The sequence below is a fragment of the Phyllobates terribilis genome, unplaced genomic scaffold (genome assembly GCF_046119375.1).
Source record: "Phyllobates terribilis strain yellow unplaced genomic scaffold, ASM4611937v1 Scaffold_2__4_contigs__length_985480577, whole genome shotgun sequence".
Lineage (NCBI taxonomy): Eukaryota > Metazoa > Chordata > Amphibia > Anura > Dendrobatidae > Phyllobates > Phyllobates terribilis.
Genome location: NW_027362762.1, coordinates 41217037 through 41235718, shown reverse-complemented (window position 1 = coordinate 41235718; position 18682 = coordinate 41217037). Strand labels below are relative to the sequence as shown.

The window sequence follows — 18682 nt, the reverse complement described above, 5'->3', positions numbered from 1 at the left end:
CAGCCTAATAAGGGTGGATTCACACTCATCAGATTTCTGTCACTGCTCAATTCAAATTTCTGCAGTAAATCTGCTGCGTTAACGTCCACCTGAATGGCATTACAGTGTCATTTTGACCTCCCCCCCCCCCCCCTTCCAAGGGACCGCTCTGCTCCTGCAGGTGATCGCGTCCTGCTGCAGAGCTTCCTACACTCTGATATGTGATCTGTGAGGATCCCCGGGCCGAGCTGGAGATGATCCCCCCTGCACCGGGCTCCTTGTGCAAGGAGAACATTCCTCTGCTCCTGATAGAGCGCCTTTCTTCCCAGCAGAGGATGTCTGAAGACTCCGGCTGCTCCAGGCGAAGCCTGAAGGAATCAGGGTCAGGATGCAAAAAATGTTCTCAGCGGATGGAATAGACTGGTGCAAAAGATCAGCTGCGCTTCCTAAAGTTTATCAACATAAATCTTTATCGTGTAGCAAATACAAAAAACACGGACAAGAGAAAAACATTTAAAAATTCCCCCATTTCACCAGAACCCGTTTCCTGGGACAAAATCCGGCCCTGGGGTACAACCCGTATGAGCAGCATGATAACCAATAAAAGCATGGGAATATAATGGATAGCTGACATAGGTGTGAATGGACACTACCCCGGGCTAAAGCAGGGGTGGGCAATTCATTTTTCCAAGGGGCCACATGACAGACTGACTGTTGTGGAAGAATGAACCAATAGGCTGAATTTAACTCCGCCCAATATTAATATTATTTTATGTTGATATTAATTTTATTCTTTTAATGTTCAGCAGATCAACGTCATATAATTTACAGCTTTTTTTTATAAAGTTTATAAATCCTTTGTTACCGTTATTCAGCCCTTGAATCATGATCAACAGCTCTCCCAAAAACAGTATGACAGCCCCAGTTTTCCCAACACTGTACACAGTATGATGACCCCCACAGCTCTCTATACACAGTATGATGACCCCCACAGCTCTCTATACACAGTATAATGTCCTCACAGCTCCCTTATACACAATTTCATGCCCCCACAGCTCCCTATACACAGTATGATTACCTTCATAGCTCTCTATACACAGTGTGATGGCCTCCACAGCTCCTTATACACAGTATGATGTCCACATAGCTCCCTTATGCACAGTATGATAACCCCTCAGCTCCCTATACACAGTATGATGGTCCCCACAGTTCCACTCTACACAGTATGATGTCCCCACAGCTCCATATACACAGTATGATGTCCCGACAGCTTCTTATACACAGTATGATGTCCCCACAGCTCCCCTATACACCGTTTCATGCCCCACAGCTCCCTATACACAGTATGATGTCCCCACAGCTCCCTATACACAGTATGATGTCCCCACAGCTCCCCTATACACCGTTTCATGCCCCACAGCTCCTTATACACAGTATGATGCCCCCACAGCTCCCTATACACAGTATGATGTCCACATAGCTCCCTTATTCACAGTATGATAACCCCTTAGCTCCCTATACACTGTATGATGGTCCCCACAGTTCTACTCTACACAATATGATATCCCAACAGCCTGCTATACACAGTATGATGTCCCCACAGCTCCCCTATACACCGTTTCATACCCCACAGCTCCCTATACACAGTATGATGTCCCCATTGCTCCACTCTACACAGTATAATGCCCTCACAGCTCCCTATACACAGTATGATTGCCTCCATAGCCCTCTATACACAGTGTGATGACCTCCACAGCTCTTTATACACAGTATGATTGCCTCCATAGCCCTCTATACACAGTGTGATGACCTCCACAGCTCCTTATACACAGTATGATGGCTCCCCTAGCTCCCTGTACACAGTATGATAGCCCCCATAGCTCTTTATACACAGTATGATGACTCACACAGTTTCCTATACACAGTATAATGCCCTCACAGCTCCCTATACACAGTATGATTGCCTCCATAGCTCTCTATACACAGTGTGATGACCTCCACAGCTCCTTATACACAGTATGATTGCCTCCATAGCTCTCTATACACAGTGTGATGACCTCCACAGCTCCTTATACACAGTATGATTGCCTCCATAGCTCTCTATACACAGTGTGATGACCTCCACAGCTCCTTATACACAGTATGATGGCTCCCCTAGCTCCCTGTACACAGTATGATAGCCCCCATAGCTCTTTATACACAGTATGATGACTCACACAGTTTCCTATACACAGTATGATGGCCCCCACAGCTCCCTACAAACAGCATAATCCCGAACAGCTCCCGATATACAGAATGATGATATCCACAATCCGGCCAACACAGTATCATCTCCCACATCCCACCCCACACACAACAAAACGGCCCCACATATTAAATGACAAATAAAAACAAATACTACTGACCTTGGCCCCCCGCTTTCCCCGTGTTCTGCTCTGGACATTGCTCTGTGCTGACTGAGGCTCCACATCAGATGGAATCTAGTGACGTTATTGCGACAACTGCCCCGGCTGAATGGTGGAAGAAGGAGCCGGTGTCTCCCTCCTCCACCATTCTGTTCACTGGTATCTGTATTCTGAGGGCAGCTACTGTTTCCAGCCCTTTTGCTGTTACGGTCCGTTGGCCAGATATGAACATCCAAAGGGACGGATGTGGCCTGTGGGCCGTAATTTGCCCAGGTCTACCCTAGAGTGATGTCGATTAGTATTGAATAATCGAGGTACACTGAACGCGTAAAAATAATAACGTATCAAATAACGCGGTATCAAAAGAGTATAAAAGAGGTCGCAGCGACCACAGCTTTATTCACTGTCTAGCGGAGTGGTGGTCGCTCATGTTCACCGCTGCTCGCAATCTCAGGATCGAAGTGGGTCTCAGCACCCAAGACCCCAGTGATCATACATTTATCATCTTTCATGCAGATACGCGATAATTGATATCGCTTTTAAGTTCCCAGTGAAGGATACGAAGACTGTTATAAACACTGTTTCTCGTCCAGTCTTGGGTTTGGGTCTTCTTGATTTCTTGCTTACTCTTAATCAGTTTTGTTTACGGTCAGCTTTCTTGTTGTTCCTTTACATGTCCTAAATTGGAGCCTTGAAGGCTCGTCTTCTCGTAGTCCATCCAGGATAAGATGATCTTAGTTTGGACAATGATCTTATGTTTTTGTTTCTTTCCAAAGAAGTTCTCCATAAGTCTTGAATGTGCCGTACTTTTATTCTATCGTCTACTTCCATAAAGATCAAACGATGCCAGATCCTGGACACTTCTGTATTTTGAGATGCGTCATTATTTCCTTTCTAGATCTGACTTCTTTGCTCCACACCATAAATGGTGCCAGGACCTGGACTGAGATCACCACTCTTTCCAGTCTTAAATGAACGACTCGCAAATCTGCAAGGTTCAAGGAGCTGAAAGGCATTGACCATGCCAACATGCAGAGAAGAAAGGACTTCTACTCCTCATTCCTGATACTCAGCTCCTCTTATCAGTCTTCTCAGGAGCCATATAGTCGTCCTCTTCTTCTAAGACATCTGCCTGTACATTCTGGATCCCCTAATCTCCAGGGTTCAGTCCGCATGGTCTGTTAAATTCTTGGCCGCATTCATGGATCCATTTGTTCGCCACTGCAGAGAGATATAACACAAAAAGTGTAAAAAATTCTCGAAATTTTGGAGATTTGAGAAACATTTAGGGAATTCTAAGCTTTTCTGAAGACATCACAACAGAAGATGTAATTATTAGGGCTCTGAGCCAAAATTAAAGCTCAGATCGAAAAGTATTGTGAGCTTTGTCTCAGAGATTCCAACCGAGTCTCCCACCGCCGGTGCCGAGACACTTTGGCTTTGGTTCGGGTAAAGTCGGTGGTTCCAAGCTCAGGATCTCTCAGCGAAGGTCTCTTCTGAAATGTATCTGTCCACCAATTCCCCAAATTGCTTGGCGAACATTGTGACCTGAAATCTGAGATAGTTGGTCATACGCAGAAGGTGTCTTCATCAAATCTTTTGTGCTTTAGGGTTTTCTAGACTTTTGACAGCAATGCAATCTTGGCACCATCATAGGTCCAGAGTCACCATAGGTCAGTAGCTCTACTGGAAGACTTCCAAAGTGACTTCCAAAGGGACATGATATGGAAACTGATAAAAGGACTAGCCATCCACATCGAGACCCTATACTCACTCCAGCACCTTCTCGACGAAGGTTATTTTCTGCAATGATTTGGGACCTTGAAAAGATCTTCCCTTCTTAAACATCATAGGTATAAGGTGGTTCTGGTGGTGGTGGTGGTGGGGGGGGGGGGGGGCACTTAAGGAACAATTACTAATCTCTTTGAGCCATGACAGTCTTGGATTACGTGTTACTCACCCCATTTGCTCCCGAGCAGTACCGGACAGCCGGCATGCAGGGTGTCCTCGTTACCGTCACCGCTCCTCTGGAGATTCCACCAGAAGATGGCTGCATTCTGTAGAAGAGGAGAGAATGGTGAGTCATATATGGTCCACGGGTGTGAAGTATCTGCCGTTTCTGTATGTATAATATAATCTGACCTTTACTGCACAGCTATGATATAATTTGCCCTTTATCACACATTTATGATATAATCATAATATTTATCATAATATGACCTGTCCTTTATTGCACAATTATGATATAATCTGCCCTTTATCGCATATTTATGATATAATCTGCCCTTTATCACAGTTATAATATGATCTGTCCTTTATCGCACATTTATGGTATAATCTGCCCTTTAGTGCACATTTTTAATATAATCTGCCCTTTAACACACATTTGATATAATCTGCCCTTTATCACACATTAATGATATAATCTGCCCTTTATCGCACATTCATGATTTAATCTGCCCTTTATCGCACATTTATAATATAATCCTCCCTTTACTGCACATTTATGATATAATCTGCCCTTTATCGCACATTTATGATATAATCTGCCCTTTATCGCACATTCATGATTTAATCTGCCCTTTATCGCACATTTATAATATAATCCTCCCTTTACTGCACATTTATGATATAATCTGCCCTTTATCGCACATTTATGATATAATCTGCCCTTTATCGCACATTCATGATTTAATCTGCCCTTTATCGCACATTTATAATATAATCCTCCCTTTACTGCACATTTATGATATAATCTGCCCTTTATCACACATTTATGATATAATCTGCCCTTTATCACAATTATAATATCATCTGTCCTTTATCGCACATTTATGGTATAATTTGCCCTTTAGTGCACATTTTTAATATAATCTGCCCTTTAACACGCATTTATGATATAATCTGCCCTTTATCGCACATTTATGATATAATCTTCCCTTTATCACAATTATAATATCATCTGTCCTTTATCGCACATTAATGATATAATCTGCCCTTTATCGCATATTAATGATATAATCTGCCCTTTATCGCACATTAATGATATAATCTGCCCTTTATCGCACATTAATGATATAATCTGCCCTTTATCGCACATTAATGATATAATCTGCCCTTTATCGCACATTAATGATATAATCTGCCCTTTATCGCACATTTATGATATAATCTGCCCTTTATCGCACATTAATGATATAATCTGCCCTTTATCGCACATTAATGATATAATCTGCCCTTTATCACACATCTATGATATAATCTGCCCTTTATCTCACATTTATGATATAATCTGCCCTTTATCGCACATTTATGATATATTCTGCCCTTTATCACATGTATAATGTACAGTACATTGCCTTCTACCAGAGATGCTGATTGTGAGCGCACCTTTACCACTGGCGTACTGAAGTTGGCATATATAAATGCAGTTGATCCTCCCAAGTCTACAGAACTCAGCTGAAATAATTAAAAAAAACAACAAATAATCATTAATTCCTTATCAACAATCGACAGGATCCCAGACGACATGAACCCTGAGATCCCCCTCCCCCATAATATCCTTATTACACCCTAGAACACCCGCTCGCCTGTCTCCTCCCACACATTTACATAATAGGGCGGGGCCATTCTCTGAGGCACCGCCCCCGCTTAGCCGATGCCGCTACAGATGTAGGTATGATACACGGCTCCCTCTGTTGGCGAGGCAGGAGGTGACATCCAGGGCACCAACAGTAGGAATTTACATGGACTAGAGGCAGCGATTTCAGTAACCGGATGGGACTTACATAAATCATAAACGTGGCGATTCTGTTCCCCGTGTTGGTGCGGTACACGGGGCTCTTCTGGGACTGAAATTAAAAATATGAGAAAGAAAATAAATGAGACATTAAAACCCCCATAAAATGTAAGGAATCTTTACTAGTTTCAATGTAGTTTTATGTAAAAATCTGCTTTCGTTTTGAGTATACAGCTCTGATGCAGATGTATGAATCTCCATGGTAACAGACGACAAACAAGCCCTGTGTAGTCTGGCCCCACCTAACCGACACAGTGGAGTGTGACTGCTGGATCAGACTACATTGGATTTGTCTGTAGTCTGTTACCATGGAGACACACAGATCACAATCTACATCAATATTCTCCCATAGACCAGTAACTAGGATGTAGATGTTGATAGGGTGGTTTCCATGGCAACCTTGCGCCAAAAAGTGAAATATAGAGAGCAACACTCCTGCCCTCTTCGGCATACCGTGGCGTGGTCAAAGTGTGGCTCATAGTGCCCCCCGATGCCGTAATTGACCACCTGCAGATACTCAGCGTACGGAGCTTTGGCGCGTAATCCGGTGGCTGCTGCGATGCGGACGTCCAGATTACCGAGGATCGGGTGAACCGTGTCCTTCAGCCAGGCACTGCGGAGACACAACAGGCGGATGGAAAGAGAGTTATGGGGGGTCCCGTGTCTGGCATAGTTATGGGCGTCCCGTGTCTGGCATAGTTATGGGGGTCCCGTGTCTGGCATAGGTATGGGGGTCCCGTGTCTGGCATAGTTATGGGCGTCCCGTGTCTGGCATAGTTATGGGGGTCCCGTGTCTGGCATAGGTATGGGGGTCCCGTGTCTGGCATAGGTATGGGGGTCCCGTGTCTGTCATAGGTATGGGCGTCCCGTGTCTGGCATAGGTTATGGGCGTCCCGTGTCTGGCATGGTTATGGGGGTCCCGTGTCTGGCATAGTTATGGGGGTCCCGTGTCTGGCATAGTTGTGGGGGTCCCGCGTCTGGCATAGTTTTGTGGGGGTCCCGTGTCTGGCATAGTTCTTTGGGGGCTCTAAGGCATTATTATGGGCACTAATTTTGATGTTATGTGAGCTCTATTACGGCGGCACTGTTACTGGCATTGTTATGTGATTTTTTATGAATGACATCATTATGGGGGCACTGTTTTTGGCATTATTATAAGACCTCCACGACTAGTATTGTAATGGGGTAATTGTGGTGCTACATGATAAATCCATACCCGATACCAATAATTGGGGCTGTAACCTCTACAGTTCCTCCTGGCAGTGTCAGGCACAGACCCCAGAGGAGTTGATTACCTTTTGCTGATCCTGTATTCCGCCTGCTCCTGCGCCGCCCCGGAGGCCACAACTGAGCGCTGCAGCTGGAGGAGACGATGAGCACATATCACAATGTGACTATGTATGAGGCAACATTCTAATAAAAATATCAAAAGTAAAAACCTGCGGAAATTACCCTACAATAGAGGTGATAAATGAGCATTTCCCACCATTCACCCAGCTCTCCCAGACCCCTGATAGACAAACACTGCCTAACTACACAGGACATGTATCACTGACTATCTGTAGGAAAACTGGAAATCCTGGAATTCCGCTCGTACAGGCCATCACCCAACTTTCCTGGAAACAGATAAGAAAGAGTTAAACACACATTTATTTCCCAATTATTTTCCATCTTTGTGTTTTGGAGGCTTTTATAGGGCGGCTGCAGATCTCTCTATTTTCATCGCTTTCCGGGGTCACTGCCAGATCGTAGGAGCCGAAGGAAAAAGATGCGTCATTAAACTTCACGGACCCTCAGCAGCCGAATTCTAAGAATGTGTAATGAAGAACGGCCTCATATGTAACACTCCAGAGGAGGCGGCAGTAATGTCTCCCACAAGAATGGGTCTCCACAGACAGGGCCGGCTCCATGTTTTTGTGGGCCCCGGGCGAAAGAGTCTCAGTGGCCCCTTTAACACATACCATGATTCATGATGCACAGATACCGCAGAGAAATATATATATATAGTACAATGCAAAGATGTCACTTCTTACATTACATGAGCGATATCTACTGTAAATTCCACAATAGCTCAGAAACCGGTGAATCGCTCCACACAGAATACTGACCCCCATATAAGGCCCCATACAGTATACTGGTCCCCATATAAGGCCCCATACGGAATACTGGCCCCCATATAAGGCCCCATACGGAATACTGGCCCCCATATAAGGCTCCACAGAGAATACTGGCCCCCATATAACACTCCATACAGGATACTGGCTCCCATATAACACTCCATACAGGATACTGGCCCCCATATAAGGCCCCATACGGAATACTGGCCCCCATAAAAGGCCCCATACGGAATACTGGCCCCAATATAAGGCCCCATACGGAATACTGGCCCCAATATAAGGCTCCATACGGAATACTGGCCCCCATATAAGGCCCCATACGGAATACTGGCCCCCATATAAGGCCCCATACGGAATACTGGCCCCCACATAAGGCTCCATACGGAATACTGGCCCCCATATAAGGCCCCATACGGAAAACTGGCCCCCATATAAGGCCCCATACGGAATACTGGCCCCCATATAAGGCCCCATACGGAATACTTGGCCCCCATATAAGGCTCCATACGGAATACTGGCCCCCATATAAGGCCCCATATGGAATACTGGCCCCCATATAAGGCCCCATACGGAATACTGGCCCCCATATAAGGCCCCATACGGAATACTGGCCCCCATATAACGCTACATACAGGATACTGGTCCCCATATAACGCTCCACACAGGATACTGGTCCCCATATAACGCTCCATACAGGATACTGGTCCCCATATAAGGCTCCATACGGAATACTGGCCCCCATATAAGGCTCCATACAGGATACTGGTCCCCATATAACGCTCCATACAGGATACTGGTCCCCATATAACGCTCCATACAGGATACTGGTCCCCATATAAGGCTCCATACGGAATACTGGTCCCCATATAATGCTACATACAGGATACTGGTCCCCATATAACACTCCATACAGGATACTGGTCCCCATATAACGCTCCATACAGGATACTGGTCCCCATATAAGGCCCCATACGGAATACTGGCCCCCATATAACGCGCCATACAGGATACTGGTCCCCATATAAGGCTCCATACGGAATACTGGCCCCCATATAACGCTACATACAGGATACTGGTCCCCATATAACGCTCCATACAGGATACTGGTCCCCATATAAGACTCCATACAGAATACTGGTCCCCATATAACGCTCTATACAGGATACTGGTCCCCATATAAGGCCCCATACGGAATACTGGCCCCCATATAACGCTCCATACAGGATACTGGTCCCCATATAAGGCTCCATACGGAATACTGGTCCCCATATAACGCTCTATACAGGATACTGGTCCCCATATAAGGCCCCATACGGAACACTGGCCCCCATATAACGCTCCATACAGGATACTGGTCCCCATATAAGGCCCCATACGGAATACTGGCCCCCATATAACGCTCCATACAGGATACTGGCCCCCATATAACGCTCCATACAGGATACTGGTCCCCATATAAGGCCCCATACGGAATACTGGCCCCCATATAACGCTCCATACAGGATACTGGCCCCCATATAACGCTCCATACAGGATACTGGTCCCCATATAAGGCTCCATACGGAATACTGGCCCCCATATAACGCTACATACAGGATACTGGTCCCCATATAACGCTCCATACAGGATACTGGTCCCCATATAAGACTCCATACAGGATACTGGTCCCCATATAACGCTCCATACAGGATACTGGTCCCCATATAACGCTCTATACAGGATACTGGCCCCCATATAACGCTACATACAGGATACTGGTCCCCATATAACGCTCCATACAGGATACTGGTCCCCATATAACGCTCCATACAGGATACTGGTCCCCATATAAGACTCCATACAGAATACTGGTCCCCATATAACGCTCCATACAGGATACTGGTCCCCATATAAGGCCCCATACGGAATACTGGCCCCCATATAACGCTCCATACAGGATACTGGTCCCCATATAAGGCTCCATACGGAATACTGGCCCCCATATAACGCTACATACAGGATACTGGTCCCCATGTAACGCTCCATACAGGATACTGGTCCCCATATAACGCTCCATACAGGATACTGGTCCCCATATAAGACTCCATACAGGATACTGGTCCCCATATAACGCTCCATACAGGATACTGGTCCCCATATAACGCTCTATACAGGATACTGGTCCCCATATAAGGCTCCATACGGAATACTGGCCCCCATATAAGGCCCCATACGGAATACTGGCCCCCATATAAGGCTCCATACGGTATACTGGCCCCCATATAAGGCCCCATACGGAATACTGGCCCCCATATAAGGCTCCATACGGAATACTGGTCCCCATATAACGCTCCATACAGGATACTGGTCCCCATATAAGGCTCCATACGGAATACTGGCCCCCATATAAGGCTCCATACGGAATACTGGCCCCCATATAAGGCTCCATACGGAATACTGGCCCCCATATAAGGCCCCATACGGAATACTGGCCGACATATAACGCTCCATACGGAATACTGGCCCCCATATAAGGCCCCATACGGAATACTGGCCCCCATATAAGGCCCCATACGGAATACTTGGCCCCCATATAAGGCTCCATACGGAATACTTGGCCCCCATATAAGGCCCCATACGGAATACTTGGCCCCCATATAAGGCTCCATACGGAATACTTGGCCCCCATATAAGGCCCCATACGGAATACTGGCCCCCATATAAGGCTCCATACGGAATACTGGCCCCCATATAAGGCTCCATACGGAATACTGGCCCCCATATAAGGCTCCATGCGGAATACTGACCCCCATATAAGGCTCCATACGGAATACTGGCCCCCATATAACGCTCCATACGGAATACTGGCCCCCATATAAGGCTCCATACGGAAAACTGGCCCCCATATAAGGCCCCATACGGAATACTGGCCCCCATATAAGGCCCCATACGGAATACTTGGCCCCCATATAAGGCTCCATACGGAATACTTGGCCCCCATATAAGGGCCCATACGGAATACTGGCCCCCATATAAGGCCCCATACGGAATACTGGCCGCCATGTAACGCTCCATAAGGAATACTGGCCCCCATATAAGGCCCCATACGGAATACTGGCCCCCATATAAGGCCCCATACGGAATAGTGGCCCCCATATAAGGCCCCATACGGAATACTTGGCCCCCATATAAGGCCCCATACGGAATACTGACCCCCATATAAGGCTCCAAACGGAATACTGGCCCCCATATAAGGCTCCATACGGAATACTGGCCCCCATATAAGGCTCCATACGGAATACTGGCCCCCATATAAGGCTCCATGCGGAATACTGACCCCCATATAAGTCTCCATACGGAATACTTGGCCCCCATATAAGGCCCCATACGGAATACTGGCCCCCATATAAGGCCCCATACGGAATACTGGCCCCCATATAACGCTCCATACAGGATACTGGCCCCCATATAAGGCCCCATACGGAATACTGGCCCCCATATAAGGCTCCATACGGAATACTGACCCCCCATATAAGGCTCCATACGGAATACTTGGCCCCCATATAAGGCCCCATACGGAATACTGGCCCCCATATAAGGCCCCATACAGTATACTGGTCCCCATATAAGGCCCCATACGGAATACTGGCCCCCATATAAGGCCCCATACGGAATACTGACCCCCATATAAGGCCCCATACAGTATACTGGTCCCCATATAAGGCCCCATACGAAATACTGGCCCCCATATAAGGCCCCATACGGAATACTGGCCCCCATATAAGGCTCCACACAGAATACTGGCCCCCATATAACACTCCATACAGGATACTGGCCCCCATATAAGGCCCCATACGGAATACTGGCCCCCATATAAGGCCCCATACGGAATACTGGCCCCCATATAAGGCCCCATACGGAATACTTGGCCCCCATATAAGGCTCCATACGGAATACTGGCCCCCATATAAGGCCCCATACGGAATACTGGCCCCCATATAAGGCTCCATACAGAATACTGGCCCCCATATAAGGCCCCATATGGAATACTGGCCCCCATATAAGGCCCCATACGGAATACTGGCCCCCATATAAGGCCCCATACGGAATACTTGGCCACCATATAAGGCTCCATACGGAATACTGGCCCCCATATAAGGCCCCATACGGAATACTGGCCCCCATATAAGGCCCCATACGGAATACTGGCCCCCATATAAGGCTCCATACGGAATACTGGCCCCCATATAAGGCCCCATACGGAATACTGGCCCCCATATAAGGCCCCATACGGAATACTGGCCCCCATATAAGGCCCCATATGGAATACTTGGCCCCCATATAAGGCTCCATACGGAATACTGGCCCCCATATAAGGCCCCATACGGAATACTGGCCCCCATATAAGGCCCATACGGAATACTGGCCCCCATATAAGGCCCCATACGGAATACTGGCCCCCATATAACGCTACATACAGGATACTGGTCCCCATATAATGCTCCACACAGGATACTGGTCCCCATATAACGCTCCATACAGGATACTGGTCCCCATATAAGGCTCCATACGGAATACTGGCCCCCATATAACGCTCCATACAGGATACTCGTCCCCATATAACGCTCCATACAGGATACTGGTCCCCATATAACGCTCCATACAGGATACTGGTCCCCATATAAGGCTCCATACGGAATACTGGTCCCCATATAATGCTACATACAGGATACTGGTCCCCATATAACGCTCCATACAGGATACTGGTCCCCATATAACGCTCCATACAGGATACTGGTCCCCATATAAGGCCCCATACGGAATACTGGCCCCCATATAACGCTCCATACAGGATACTGGTCCCCATATAAGGCTCCATACGGAATACTGGCCCCCATATAACGCTACATACAGGATACTGGTCCCCATATAACGCTCCATACAGGATACTGGTCCCCATATAACGCTCCAAACAGGATACTGGTCCCCATATAAGGCTCCATACAGAATACTGGTCCCCATATAACGCTCCATACAGGATACTGGTCCCCATATAAGGCTCCATACGGAATACTGGCCCCCATATAAGGCCCCATACGGAATACTGGCCCCCATATAAGGCCCCATACGGAATACTGGCCCCCATATAAGGCTCCACACAGAATACTGGCCCCCATATAACACTCCATACAGGATACTGGCCCCCATATAAGGCCCCATACGGAATACTGGCCCCCATATAAGGCCCCATACGGAATACTGGCCCCCATATAAGGCCCCATACGGAATACTTGGCCCCCATATAAGGCTCCATACGGAATACTGGCCCCCATATAAGGCCCCATACGGAATACTGGCCCCCATATAAGGCTCCATACAGAATACTGGCCCCCATATAAGGCCCCATACGGAATACTGGCCCCCATATAAGGCCCCATACGGAATACTGGCCCCCATATAAAGCCCCATACGGAATACTTGGCCCCCATATAAGGCTCCATACGGAATACTGGCCCCCATATAAGGCCCCATACGGAATACTGGCCCCCATATAAGGCCCCATACGGAATACTGGCCCCCATATAAGGCTCCATACGGAATACTGGCCCCCATATAAGGCCCCATACGGAATACTGGACCCCATATAAGGCCCCATACGGAATACTGGCCCCCATATAAGGCCCCATACGGAATACTTGGCCCCCATATAAGGCTCCATACGGAATACTGGTCCCCATATAAGGCCCCATACGGAATACTGGCCCCCATATAAGGCCCCATACGGAATACTGGCCCCCAAATAAGGCCCCATACGGAATACTGGCCCCCATATAACGCTACATACAGGATACTGGTCCCCATATAACGCTCCACACAGGATACTGGTCCCCATATAACACTCCATACAGGATACTTGTCCCCATATAAGGCTCCATACGGAATACTGGCCCCCATATAAGGCTCCATACAGGATACTGGTCCCCATATAACGCTCCATACAGGATACTGGTCCCCATATAACGCTCCATACAGGATACTGGTCCCCATATAAGGCTCCATACGGAATACTGGTCCCCATATAATGCTACATACAGGATACTGGTCCCCATATAACGCTCCATACAGGATACTGGTCCCCATATAACGCTCCATACAGGATACTGGTCCCCATATAAGGCCCCATACGGAATACTGGCCCCCATATAAGGCTCCATACGGAATACTGGCCCCCATATAAGGCCCCATACGGAATACTGGCCCCCATATAAGGCTCCATACGGAATACTGGCCCCCATACAAGGCCCCATACGGAATACTGGCCCCCATATAAGGCTCCATACGGAATACTGGTCCCCATATAACGCTCCATACAGGATACTGGTCCCCATATAAGGCTCCATACGGAATACTGGCCCCCATATAAGGCTCCATACGGAATACTGGCCCCCATATAAGGCTCCATACGGAATACTGGCCCCCATATAAGGCCCCATACGGAATACTGGCCGACATATAACGCTCCATACGGAATACTGGCCCCCATATAAGGCCCCATACGGAATACTGGCCCCCATATAAGGCCCCATACGGAATACTTGGCCCCCATATAAGGCTCCATACGGAATACTTGGCCCCCATATAAGGCCCCATACGGAATACTTGGCCCCCATAAAAGGCTCCATACGGAATACTTGGCCCCCATATAAGGTCCCATACGGAATACTGGCCCCCATATAAGGCTCCATACGGAATACTGGCCCCCATATAAGGCTCCATACGGAATACTGGCCCCCATATAAGGCTCCATGCGGAATACTGACCCCCATATAAGGCTCCATACGGAATACTGGCCCCCATATAACGCTCCATACGGAATACTGGCCCCCATATAAGGCTCCTACTTGGCCCCCATATAAGGCCCCATACGGAATACTGACCCCCATATAAGGCTCCAAACGGAATACTGGCCCCCATATAAGGCTCCATACGGAATACTGGCCCCCATATAAGGCTCCATACGGAATACTGGCCCCCATATAAGGCTCCATGCGGAATACTGACCCCCATATAAGGCTCCATACGGAATACTTGGCCCCCATATAAGGCCCCATACGGAATACTGGCCCCCATATAAGGCCCCATACGGAATACTGGCCCCCATATAACGCTCCATACAGGATACTGGCCCCCATATAAGGCCCCATACGGAATACTGGCCCCCATATAAGGCTCCATACGGAATACTGACCCCCATATAAGGCTCCATACGGAATACTTGGCCCCCATATAAGGCCCCATACGGAATACTGGCCCCCATATAAGGCCCCATACAGTATACTGGTCCCCATATAAGGCCCCATACGGAATACTGGCCCCCATATAAGGCCCCATACGGAATACTGACCCCCATATAAGGCCCCATACAGTATACTGGTCCCCATATAAGGCCCCATACGGAATACTGGCCCCCATATAAGGCCCCATACGGAATACTGGCCCCCATATAAGGCTCCACACAGAATACTGGCCCCCATATAACACTCCATACAGGATACTGGCCCCCATATAAGGCCCCATACGGAATACTGGCCCCCATATAAGGCCCCATACGGAATACTGGCCCCCATATAAGGCTCCATACGGAATACTTGGCCCCCATATAAGGCTCCATACGGAATACTGGCCCCCATATAAGGCCCCATACGGAATACTGGCCCCCATATAAGGCTCCATACAGAATACTGGTCCCCATATAAGGCCCCATACGGAATACTGGCCCCCATATAAGGCCCCATACGGAATACTGGCCCCCATATAAGGCCCCATACGGAAGACTTGGCCCCCATATAAGGCTCTATACGGAATACTGGCCCCCATATAAGGCCCCATACGGAATACTGGCCCCCATATAAGGCCCCATACGGAATACAGGCCCCCATATAAGGCTCCATACGGAATACTGGCCCCCATATAAGGCCCCATACGGAATACTGGCCCCCATATAAGGCCCCATACGGAATACTGGCCCCCATATAAGGCCCCATACGGAATACTTGGCCCCCATATAAGGCTCCATACGGAATACTGGCCCCCATATAAGGCCCCATACGGAATACTGGCACCCATATAAGGCCCCATACGGAATACTGGCCCCCATATAAGGCCCCATACGGAATACTGGCCCCCATATAACGCTACATACAGGATACTGGTCCCCATATAACGCTCCACACAGGATACTGGTCCCCATATAACGCTCCATACAGGATACTGGTCCCCATATAAGGCTCCATACGGAATACTGGCCCCCATATAAGGCTCCATACAGGATACTGGTCCCCATATAACGCTCCATACAGGATACTGGTCCCCATATAACGCTCCATACAGGATACTGGTCCCCATATAAGGCTCCATACGGAATACTGGTCCCCATATAATGCTACATACAGGATACTGGTCCCCATATAACGCTCCATACAGGATACTGGTCCCCATATAACGCTCCATACAGGATACTGGTCCCCATATAAGGCCCCATACGGAATACTGGCCCCCATATAACGCTCCATACAGGATACTGGTCCCCATATAACGCTACATACAGGATACTGGTCCCCATATAACGCTCCATACAGGATACTGGTCCCCATATAACGCTCCATACAGGATACTGGTCCCCATATAAGGCTCCATACAGAATACTGGTCCCCATATAACGCTCCATACAGGATACTGGTCCCCATATAAGGCTCCATACGGAATACTGGCCCCCATATAAGGCTCCATACGGAATACTGGCCCCCATATAAGGCTCCATACGGAATACTGGCCCCCATATAAGGCCCCATACGGAATACTGGCCCCCATATAAGGCTCCATACGGAATACTGGTCCCCATATAATGCTCCATACAGGATACTGGTTCCCATATAAGGCTCCATACGGAATACTGGCCCCCATATAAGGCTCCATACGGAATACTGGCCCCCATATAAGGCCCCATACGGAATACTGGCCCCCATATAAGGCCCCATACGGAATAGTGGCCCCCATATAAGGCCCCATACGGAATACTTGGCCCCCATATAAGGCCCCATACGGAATACTGACCCCCATATAAGGCTCCAAACGGAATACTGGCCCCCATATAAGGCTCCATACGGAATACTGGCCCCCATATAACGCTCCATACAGGATACTGGTTCCCATATAAGGCCCCATACGGAATACTGGCCGCCATGTAACGCTCCATAAGGAATACTGGCCCCCATATAAGGCCCCATACGGAATACTTGTCCCCATATAAGGCCCCATACGGAATAGTGGCCCCCATATAAGGCCCCATACGGAATACTTGGCCCCCATATAAGGCCCCATACGGAATACTGACCCCCATATAAGGCTCCAAACGGAATACTGGCCCCCATATAAGGCTCCATACGGAATACTGGCCCCCATATAAGGCTCCATACGGAATACTGGCCCCCATATAAGGCTCCATGCGGAATACTGACCCCCATATAAGGCTCCATACGGAATACTTGGCCCCCATATAAGGCCCCATACGGAATACTGGCCCCCATATAAGGCCCCATACGGAATACTGGCCCCCATATAACGCTCCATACAGGATACTGGCCCCCATATAAGGCCCCATACGGAATACTGGCCCCCATATAAGGCTCCATACGGAATACTGACCCCCATATAAGGCTCCATACGGAATACTTGGCCCCCATATAAGGCCCCATACGGAATACTGGCCCCCATATAAGGCCCCATACGGAATACTGGCCCCCATATAACGCTCCATACGGAATACTGGCTCCCATATAAGGCCCCATACGGAATACTGGCCCCCATATAAGGCTCCATACGGAATACTGGCCCCCATATAAGGCCCCATACGGAATACTGGCCCCCATATAAGGCCCCATACGGAATACTTGGCCCCCATATAAGGCTCCATACGGAATACTGGCCCCCATATAAGGCCCCATACGGAATACTGGTCCCCATATAAGGCCCCATACGGAATACTGGCCCCCATATAAGGCCCCATTCGGAATACTTGGCCCCCATATAAGGCCCCATACGGAATACTGGCCCCCATATAAGGCCCCGTACGGAATACTGGCCCCCATATAACGCTCCATACGGAATACTGGCCCCCATATAACGCTCCATATAGGATACTGGTCCCCATATAAGGCTCCATACGGAATACTGGCCCCCATATAAGGCTCCATACGGAATACTGGCCCCCATATAAGGCCCCATACGGAATACTGGCCCCCATATAAGGCCCCATACGGAATACTGGCCCCCATATAAGGCCCCATACGGAATACTTGGCCCCCATATAAGGTTCCATACGGAATACTGGCCCCCATATAAGG

The 18682-nt window shown here is 48.2% G+C and overlaps 1 protein-coding gene across 2 annotated transcripts in view; it reads right to left on the bottom strand.

Annotated features, from left to right (window-relative positions):
* Window positions 1-2788: 2788 nt before the first annotated feature.
* P4HA3 (prolyl 4-hydroxylase subunit alpha 3) overlaps window positions 2789-18682 on the bottom strand; it is a 140876-nt gene continuing 124982 nt past the window's right edge. The window contains exons 8-13 of one of the 2 annotated variants that reach the window (XM_073661245.1): window positions 7479-7543; window positions 6637-6796; window positions 6173-6235; window positions 5775-5843; window positions 4345-4441; window positions 2789-3605 (exon numbers count right to left, since the gene is read on the bottom strand). In XM_073661245.1, the coding sequence (XP_073517346.1) occupies window positions 3535-3605; window positions 4345-4441; window positions 5775-5843; window positions 6173-6235; window positions 6637-6796; window positions 7479-7543 (525 nt within the window). In that variant the 3' untranslated portion in view covers window positions 2789-3534. The remainder of the gene's footprint in view (window positions 3606-4344; window positions 4442-5774; window positions 5844-6172; window positions 6236-6636; window positions 6797-7478; window positions 7544-18682) is intronic. The other variant, XM_073661246.1, reaches the window with a different exon arrangement.